This window comes from Papaver somniferum, chromosome 5, assembly GCF_003573695.1.
Source record: "Papaver somniferum cultivar HN1 chromosome 5, ASM357369v1, whole genome shotgun sequence".
Taxonomy (NCBI): domain Eukaryota; kingdom Viridiplantae; phylum Streptophyta; class Magnoliopsida; order Ranunculales; family Papaveraceae; genus Papaver; species Papaver somniferum.
In genome coordinates this window covers 34,341,901-34,350,844 of record NC_039362.1, presented here as the reverse complement: position 1 = coordinate 34,350,844, position 8,944 = coordinate 34,341,901, and the positions used below count along the sequence as shown (strand labels likewise).

At 39.0% G+C, this 8,944-nt stretch overlaps 2 protein-coding genes across 3 annotated transcripts; one reads left to right on the top strand and one right to left on the bottom strand.

The window, feature by feature from the left end:
• Positions 1-475: 475 nt before the first annotated feature.
• On the top strand, positions 476-5,520 carry LOC113281357 (ATP-dependent Clp protease ATP-binding subunit ClpA homolog CD4B, chloroplastic-like). 2 transcript variants are annotated; one of them, XM_026530074.1, is made up of 10 exons: positions 476-744; positions 1,222-1,843; positions 1,915-2,030; positions 2,151-2,273; positions 2,377-2,562; positions 2,694-2,909; positions 3,162-3,379; positions 3,639-3,714; positions 3,806-3,895; positions 3,998-5,179. In XM_026530074.1, the coding sequence occupies exons 2-10, from the start codon at positions 1,276-1,278 to the stop codon at positions 5,177-5,179; spliced, it is 2,775 nt and encodes a 924-aa protein (XP_026385859.1). In that variant the 5' UTR covers positions 476-744; positions 1,222-1,275. The 2 variants fall into 2 exon arrangements, with proteins under 2 accessions (XP_026385859.1, XP_026385860.1); XM_026530075.1 differs by lacking the exon at positions 476-744 and having other exon boundaries at positions 1,276-1,843; positions 3,998-5,520.
• A 419-nt stretch (positions 5,521-5,939) lies between these two features.
• Positions 5,940-8,385, bottom strand: LOC113281356 (serine carboxypeptidase-like 45). The gene is made up of 9 exons (XM_026530073.1): positions 8,066-8,385; positions 7,881-7,982; positions 7,702-7,797; positions 7,435-7,607; positions 7,074-7,355; positions 6,860-6,984; positions 6,679-6,771; positions 6,466-6,583; positions 5,940-6,359 (listed from the first exon to the last, which is right to left on the bottom strand). Exons 1-9 carry the CDS (start codon positions 8,319-8,321, stop codon positions 6,207-6,209), a joined length of 1,398 nt encoding a protein of 465 aa, XP_026385858.1. The 5' UTR covers positions 8,322-8,385; the 3' UTR covers positions 5,940-6,206.
• Positions 8,386-8,944: the final 559 nt, after the last annotated feature.

Below are 8,944 nucleotides of genomic sequence, written 5' to 3'. Positions count from 1 at the left end.
TGCACAAATTCTACAAGGCCTAATTACCTATTTATATGGGTTACAAACTTGACCACCAAGAATTCTAGCCGATTTAGGGAATCCCTTCCCTAAATAACCACGGCTAACTTTAGAAAATAATTAATTAGTCTTCAATAACTAACGACTTTCTCTCCCTTTCTCCGACTACTAGTCTATGTCCAGGATGGAATGGAATTGAAGTTATCTAATTAAACACAGCCGATGTCATGGCTGTAATACGGTGGTAATTATACCGACGCCGACTATCAAAATCTGACAAAATAATCACTTAAGCATAACACTCCGGTCACTGTTGAATCTCTTGGTATAAATTATGTATTTATCAAAAAAATATCTTGGTAGTTTACTTGCACACATACTACACGCAAGGATATGGGAGGAAACCTTTTTACGAACGTGGAAGAATTCCAGTGGCTAAATTATTCAGATATTTTTGTTGAATTAATAGGAATTTACGTCATCTGTCTTCCTGCAGAGAAGGGGAAAAAAAGAACCAGTGAAGAAGAATTATCTACAGGAAAAAGACAGAAAAAATAGGGGTTGATTATCATCCACATTTCCCACTTTCCAAATCTCCATTTAATATTCCATCTCACTTCTCTGATCTTCTTCATTCCCATCTCACAGGACCTCCTTCTCCTCCTATACTCTCCCTCTCTCCTGTACCAGGAGAAGCAGAACAACAACAAGAGGAAGAAGAGTACATCCATCAAAATTATTCAGGTAATAATCATTTTTAACTTCCTAGCTGTTGATTTGGTTATCTTACACTTTAAATACACCAATTGTACCTGCCCCAGACTTCAATTTTGTGTCATTTCCATAAAAATGGAAAGTTTCCATCATGAGCTTTGCACTGTGTTGTGGGTTAATTTTGTATGGTGCAAATTAGGAACTATACTAACATTCCATCAGAGAGACAAGGGTGATGATTTTTTTTTTTGCATTACTTAAGTGGCGACCCTTCTTTCTTGAAGGTCAGGATCCCCTGACAATTCAGTGCATGATATCTCCTTTAACTTAATTAAATCTAATAACTTCCTGTTTAACCATGTGACTGATGAGGATTTTAATGTCCTGAACAAATTTAATTGATATAGGAATGAGTATAAGAAACCCATCTTTGTGTCATACAGAAATTGACTTAACCTCCCAAGCACTTTGAGTCTCATCTGGGGTTTCGTTTCTGCTTGTCTGCAGGTTCTATCACACCTAAAATAACAACGTATACTGAGTTTTTGTAAGTAAAGAATCATGGCTCGGGCTCTGGTTCAATCCACGAACCTTTCGGCAGTCATTGTTGGTGAAAATCATGGACAACTTCAAGGATCTTCTGGAAAAAACAAAAGGACAGTCAAGATGATGTGTAATGCTCAAGCTTCGACAAAGAGAATGCAAGGTTTTTCGGGATTACGGGGATCCAATGCTTTGGATTCAATGGTAAAGTCTGGGATGGATTTCCACTCTAAGGTAGCAGCTGCAATCTCTGCTCCACGTGGAAAGGGAAGCCGTGCTGTGGCTAAAGCTATGTTTGAGCGCTTCACAGAGAAAGCTATTAAAGTTATCATGCTTGCACAAGAGGAAGCAAGACGCCTTGGGCACAATTTTGTTGGCACAGAACAGATATTATTGGGTCTTATTGGTGAAGGCACTGGAATTGCTGCAAAAGTTCTCAAGTCCATGGGAATTAATTTAAAGGATGCTCGCGTTGAAGTGGAGAAGATTATCGGCAGAGGAAGTGGATTTGTTGCTGTCGAGATACCATTCACTCCTCGTGCCAAGCGTGTTTTGGAACTGTCACTTGAGGAAGCGCGACAACTTGGTGAGTCTTTGAGCTGTCTTTTATTTGGAATTCGTCCGTCAATTGTTTTCTGACGGTATTGAATGTTTCAGGCCATAACTATATTGGATCCGAGCACCTGCTTTTGGGACTGCTCCGTGAGGGTGAAGGTGTAGCAGCACGTGTGCTTGAGAACTTAGGTGCTGATCCAAGTAATATTCGTACCCAGGTAAATTTACAATGGGTCCTCCACATGCATTAATTATTTATGTCATCAGCTACTGGAGGTGTTGGATACTGCTAATCTGAAAATGTTGAATTTATCTTTTGTTACCAATTATGGAACCAGGTTATCCGCATGGTAGGTGAGAGCACAGAAGCTGTTGGAGCTGGAGTTGGAGGAGGCAGCAGCGGAAATAAGATGCCTACACTTGAGGAATATGGTACTAACCTCACAAAACTGGCTGAAGAGGTATAACAATCTCATTTTTGCTTTCTGTGATTATTGTAGATACTGGCTTGTGTTTATAATTAGTTCAAATGGAATAAATGGGTTCAACTTCTTGCCTTCTCAGGGTAAGCTTGATCCAGTTGTTGGTAGACAACCACAAATTGAACGTGTAACTCAAATATTGGGTAGGCGAACAAAGAATAATCCCTGCCTCATTGGAGAACCTGGAGTTGGAAAAACTGCGATTGCTGAAGGACTTGCTCAACGAATTGCAACTGGTGATGTGCCAGAAACTCTTGAGGGGAAGAAGGTGATTATATAATTGAGAATTTATATCCTTCCATGACCATGCATTATAAAACGAATGATATTAATACAATTACAAAACAGTGCATTTATGTATAAGCCGATTCTAATGCAAACATTTGCTTCACAATTCAGGTCATCACCTTGGATATGGGTTTGCTAGTTGCGGGTACAAAGTATCGTGGAGAGTTCGAAGAGAGGTTGAAGAAACTGATGGAAGAAATTAAGCAGAGTGATGAGATAATACTCTTCATTGATGAGGTGCATACACTTATTGGAGCAGGAGCAGCAGAGGGTGCCATTGATGCTGCCAACATCTTGAAACCAGCTCTTGCCCGAGGAGAATTGCAGGTAATTTAACCTTCAGTCTGTAAATGTGACTTTATGCTTAAGGATATAGTCTGCCTCCTATTGTTGCCTTTTAAGTAACTTTTTGTTTTCTCACTTTTGGTTTTCCATTAGACGTAAAGAAACACCTTTTTTCACCCTTCGCAAGTTTTGAATCATGTTTTATGCTTTAGTATCTTCTATGCAAGTCATAGCTTTCGAACTTCCAAGGTTCTATTCTTAGTCATTACAGTACTTCTCAATTTTTTGGTGCAGTGCATTGGTGCTACCACTCTTGATGAATACAGGAAGCACATCGAAAAAGACCCAGCATTGGAAAGAAGATTCCAGCCAGTAAAAGTGCCTGAACCAACTGTTGATGAGACCATACTGATTCTAAAAGGTCTTCGAGAGAGATACGAGATTCACCACAAATTACGATACACAGATGAAGCCCTGGTTGCTGCAGCGAACTTATCATACCAGTACATCAGGTTTGTGATGTTATTTCCTTGCATTCATGTCTCATGATTGCTGAACCTGATAACGTGTTTTTGTTTTTGTTTTTGGTGTTTGACTTGATACCTTTTACCTTGTTGTATGGTTAAGGAAGCAATTGTTTTTGTACTTTTACATGTGTAATATTCGCTCATCAATATTTGTCTGAATGCTTTCAAATGGGTGGAGCGTACTGCATGGTTTCTCAAAATTTTCTACCCTATTTGAGTTCTGACGACGACTTCATTTTACCAGTGATCGCTTCCTTCCTGATAAAGCAATAGACTTGATTGATGAAGCTGGTTCTCGAGTGCGACTACGTAATGCTCAGGTACCATTTTCTGTTTGGGAATAGCTTTCCTCATTTAGCTCCACAATATCAATTGATTGAGCTGTCTGATTCGTTCTTACTTCTTATGCAGCTTCCTGAGGAAGCCAGAGAACTTGAAAAGGAATTAAGGCAAATTACAAAGGAGAAAAATGAATCTGTTCGCGGACAGGATTTTGAAAAGGTACTCGCAAGCATTTTATGTTGTTTTGTGTGTGTGTGTTTTGCTTGTTTGCTTTTACCTAAAATTTCTATCCAGTAGGCTTACAGTGCACAATTTTTTCAGGCTGGGGAATTGAGAGACAGAGAAATGGATCTTAAAGCCCAAATATCAGCTCTCATTGACAAGGGCAAAGAAAGATCCAAGGCAGAGTCTGAAGCAGCTGATACAGGTCCAATTGTGACAGAGGTCGATATACAGCACATAGTCTCTTCATGGACTGGTATTCCCGTCGACAAGGTCTCCTCTGACGAATCCGATAAACTTCTGAAGATGGAAGAAACGCTTCACAAGAGGGTCATTGGCCAGGATGAAGCCGTTAAAGCCATTAGTCGTGCTATCCGCCGTGCCCGTGTTGGACTTAAAAATCCTAACAGACCAATTGCCAGCTTCATATTCTCTGGACCTACTGGTGTTGGAAAGTCAGAACTTGCTAAGACACTGGCTGCCTACTACTTTGGCTCCGAGGAAGCTATGATTCGGCTAGACATGAGTGAGTTCATGGAGAGACACACTGTTTCAAAGCTCATTGGGTCTCCACCTGGTTACGTCGGCTACACCGAGGGTGGTCAGCTGACTGAAGCAGTTAGACGCCGGCCTTACACGGTAGTCCTGTTTGACGAGATTGAGAAAGCCCATCCTGATGTCTTCAACATGATGCTTCAGATTTTGGAAGATGGTAGGTTGACAGACAGCAAGGGCCGAACCGTGGATTTCAAGAACACGCTTTTGATAATGACCTCCAATGTTGGAAGCAGTGTGATTGAGAAAGGAGGCCGCCGCATTGGGTTTGATCTCGACTACGACGAGAAGGACAGTAGTTACAACAGGATAAAGAGCCTCGTAACAGAGGAGCTCAAACAGTATTTCAGGCCAGAGTTCCTCAACAGGTTAGATGAAATGATTGTCTTCAGGCAGTTGACCAAGTTGGAGGTGAAGGACATTGCAGACATAATGTTGAAGGAGGTGTTTGAGAGACTAAAAGTCAAGGAGATTGAGCTCCAAGTAACAGAGAGATTCAGAGACAGAGTAGTTGACGAGGGCTACAGCCCTAGTTACGGAGCAAGACCGTTGAGGAGGGCAATTATGAGGCTTCTGGAAGATAGCATGGCCGAGAAAATGCTCCAAGGAGAGATTAAAGAAGGTGATTCAGTTATCGTGGATGTTGATGGCGATGGAAATGTGACGGTGCTCAATGGTAGTAACACTGGGATCCCCGACGCACTTCCTCCATCCGTTCCTGTGTAAATCAAGACCCTTCTTCTCTGATGGAACTTTTATGTCTATGGTCTGTACTTAATTAACTAAATATCAAGTAGGTATTAGTAACAATATATTTACATAATAAAAAAAAAAAAAACTACACATATACAACAGCTTAATTGGGTGCATGGCTGAACCTACGAAACTTGTTTTCTTCACCACAAGCAATGCATGTATTATTTAGGTGTTGGACAGAAAAGAAATGTAAGGTTAGCTAGTGAATTGATACTGATTCATTCTCATGATGGCTGCTCTATTCATTCATGTGAAAGTCACTTTTGTATTAAAACGAACTCAATGGTGCTGGTTTTTAGCCCCTTTTTTTTTTGTTGTTGTTTCTTTCCTGCTGCGCTTCATCTATTGTCAAAACAGACTACAGTCTACAACACTAAACTTTTGAGGTATATATCTTGTTTTCTTCGTATAGAAGCGTACCGAAAATATCTTTTCTTTTGGAAGGTAAAAGAGATGGATAACATATTCTCTCAGATTTCTTCTCACTTTATTTTTTGTTTTTGAATCTTCTTTTGTTGGTACAGAAATGGCCCATCAAATTGAATCACTTTACAAAGAAAATGTTCTCCAAACTTGTTTGAGAAAAGAAAGAACAGGAAAAAGAAAATTCCATGTCAAATCATTTCTTAATTCCAAACTTGCAATTAAGTTATTCTGACTCCGATGTTACATCGGTCTTAGTCGAAGAGGCTGTTTAACACGCCGTAACTTCCCAAACGAACACATTGAGTAAAATTCTAACAGATAAATCTTCTTTCTTTTCATGGATTCTTTACAAAAATCGTTCAAACTCAAAGCTCAATTACACCAACCAACACAATAAAAAAACTAAAAATGAAGAAACAAAAAACCTTTTTTTTCCCCTTATACATTTCTTCTTCTATTACCCACCCCCCTTAATTATCATTAGACCTTATGACTATAATAAAAGGATCTTCCCAAGCTCTAATTACATTGTGATTAAGACCCTATGTGGCTAATATGGACATATTAAGGGTCAGAATAGTACTTCGGGTAAAGGCCTTCCTTCCAAAAATGCCTTGAACAACACAAGTGATCTCTCTGGCTGAGAGAATGGAGCTTCATGTGAAGCTCCTCTGATTGTTGCAAAAGACAGAATGTTACCATAAACTTGAGTCCATCCACCAACCTAAAATAGAACCAATAAGAGAAAGATAAACGTTAACAAAGTCGAACAGGTTGCTTATGTAATTCATGGTTCATGTTAAGAATAGGCCAAGGCTAAGAATGTTCACCTGCTTCCCCTGAAACCAAACTCTGTATGGTACTGTTGTCTCCAATCTTAATCGCTTTGCCAACGCATGGACAAGTTTTCGGCTCCCCGTTAGAGGGATAACAGAATCTTGATCGCCGCTACATTCAAAAAAATCATTATAGCAGTTAAGTACAATGAACGTTTGGACATTTTTCGGATCTACACATGGTGGTAGTAGTGTAGGAGTTTTCACCTGTATACCAAGACAGGAATGCCGGCCTTGACAAGTGAACCCACGATGGATATTGTAGGTAGTTCGATGTTAAGTAAATCGTAGTCGAGAACACTGTCATCAAAGTAAAGGTTGATCAGATAAGCTAGATATAGCTGTTTTAACTACTAGTTTCATAAAAATGAAATGAGGAGACAATTACTTGCTGCAAACTTCCCATCTTCGAACACCAACAAGACGGGCGTGGAGAGCTTTCTTAACATCTCTACCGTTCAAATAATTCACCGTCTCATCTTCCACACAAACGTCGATACTCTCTGGCACTTGCTGTGAGTGACATCAATAATGCAACAGTTGAGTGGAAGGAAACAAAAAAAACAATTCAAACAAAAGAAAAGCCATGAACTAAAACTTACTTGGGGACTAATGATTTTGGACTGAGAGAGAACCGAAGACATGCAAACATCGAGTGTAACATCGTACTTATCTACGAATTTACTGGTTTCTCTGCTCACTTGGCTCATCACTCTAGAACAAACTGAAGAAACGGAACCTCTATAGTACTCACTAACGTACCGAGAATAGTTACAAGATGAAGTGAATTCTGTGAATGTGGAATCTGATATTAAACCATGAGACCAAAAGTATTCAGCCCTTGAGTTGAAGTCAGTTGCAAATTCTAGTACCGGGTTTCCTAGCTGCAACGCAAGAAGAAGCAGACGATCAAAACAATTTATTGACGGACACAACTAAGGTTTAATTAAACTCGATACTTACAGCTATTCCTTTAAGGTTGAACAGGTTCTCCTTCTTGTTGAATTGCATCATCAAGTTTGCAAGCTGAGGCACATAATGACCGGCATAGCTTTCCCCTGTGATGAACAGTTCTCTATTTTTGTACTGTGGGAATTTCAGAAACCATCTTTTTAAGAACACCAAATTGTCCCTGGCTTCAGAAATAAAAAACCCACTACATTTTTAGAACACTAAAACTCAACAGAAATTTCAGATCAACTTAAGAAAATGTAGGGATTGTTAACATGCCTGTGATTTTGTCATCAGCACTGACATAATTGTTGGTATCATTTGAGTATGAAAATCCAACTCCTACTGGTGTCTCCAAATACAACATATTTGCTTCTGCAGATGAAAGAAAAAAATACATTAAAAAGATGCGATTTCCTCTATTTTTTTCTTTCCCCACCTCTGTTTTACATACATACCTCTGTTCCAGCTATGTTCATTTCTGATCAAAGCTTTACCACTTGGTCTAAAAGGACCATTCTCAGAAAACGCACCAACACCCAAGGAAGAACAACCAGGACCTAATTGAAAACCCCAAAAATCAAAATCAATGTTCAAATTTCAAGAGAAAATAAGATGTGAATCTTTTTGTTTTTAGTTTTACCTCCATTTAACCAAAGAACAAGGGGTTTCGTAGAAGGTTCAATTTCAGCTTCAGTGAAGTAATAGAAGAGAGACCTTTGATTCCTTGCATCAACTGGTACATACCCAGAAAACTGCTGGAAACTGACTTTGGGTTGTCCTGGTAACTCAATAATCCTGTCAACATGAAGTGATGAAATGAAGGTTAGATGAAGAAGCAATGCTGTTGTTACAGCTGCAATAGTAGTTCTCCATGATACTGCAGAAGATGTGTTCATTGTTTGAGTATGAGTTACTTTCTAGCTACACAAGTGGTTGAGAGTTGAGAAAGAGAGAGATGAAATGTTGTGAACACTGAGGGCAGGAGAGGGCAATAAGTGGGGATTATATAGGATAGGATGTATTTTTACAGCCTTATTGGTTGTGCCTCTTTTTGCCTTTTTGGTATATGTTAGAATTAGATTAGAGCTTTTCTACTTTAGTATGCTTAAAATATGAATTAGACCTCCCTTTTCTTTTCACTTTTTGTTGTAAAATTTTAACCACAGGGTTAATGCACTTTTGTGGAAAGGAAGGTAAGGTATGATTCATGTGAAGGAGTCAATGTGGTGTGGAAAACCATGGACACGGCGTCCATGAAACTAATAACGTATTTGGATGCACATTCAGAAGTTACGGAAAGTAAGAAATCGGTTTGAGCATAGACTTTTAAAACAAAAATTACTTTTTAATAAGCAAAATAGTTTTGATTCTGACTTCTCTTCTGCTGTACAAATGCGTTATAGGAGTGTTATTTTATACTTGTATTAGTCCTATTACTTATGATAGAGATTTATGTCAATGTTGGTTTAAAGATATTCTGATTGGGATATTGAATCAAGTAAAAGACTACAGAAAGCTC

Excerpts from the sequence above, each read along its gene's own strand:
- LOC113281357 (XM_026530075.1), top strand. The coding sequence starts at position 1,276 with ATGGCTCGGGCTCTGGTTCAATCCACGAACCTTTCGGCAGTCATTGTT. Across the intron at positions 2,274-2,376 it reads TCACAAAACTGGCTGAAGAG|GGTAAGCTTGATCCAGTTGT; the intron begins GTATAACAATCT and ends TTGCCTTCTCAG. Across the intron at positions 3,380-3,638 it reads TTATCATACCAGTACATCAG|TGATCGCTTCCTTCCTGATA; the intron begins GTTTGTGATGTT and ends TCATTTTACCAG.
- LOC113281356 (XM_026530073.1), bottom strand. The coding sequence starts at position 8,321 with ATGAACACATCTTCTGCAGTATCATGGAGAACTACTATTGCAGCTGTA. Across the intron at positions 7,798-7,880 it reads TGAACATAGCTGGAACAGAG|AAGCAAATATGTTGTATTTG; the intron begins GTATGTATGTAA and ends TTTCATCTGCAG. Across the intron at positions 6,772-6,859 it reads AGATGGGAAGTTTGCAGCAA|TGTTCTCGACTACGATTTAC; the intron begins GTAATTGTCTCC and ends CTTTGATGACAG.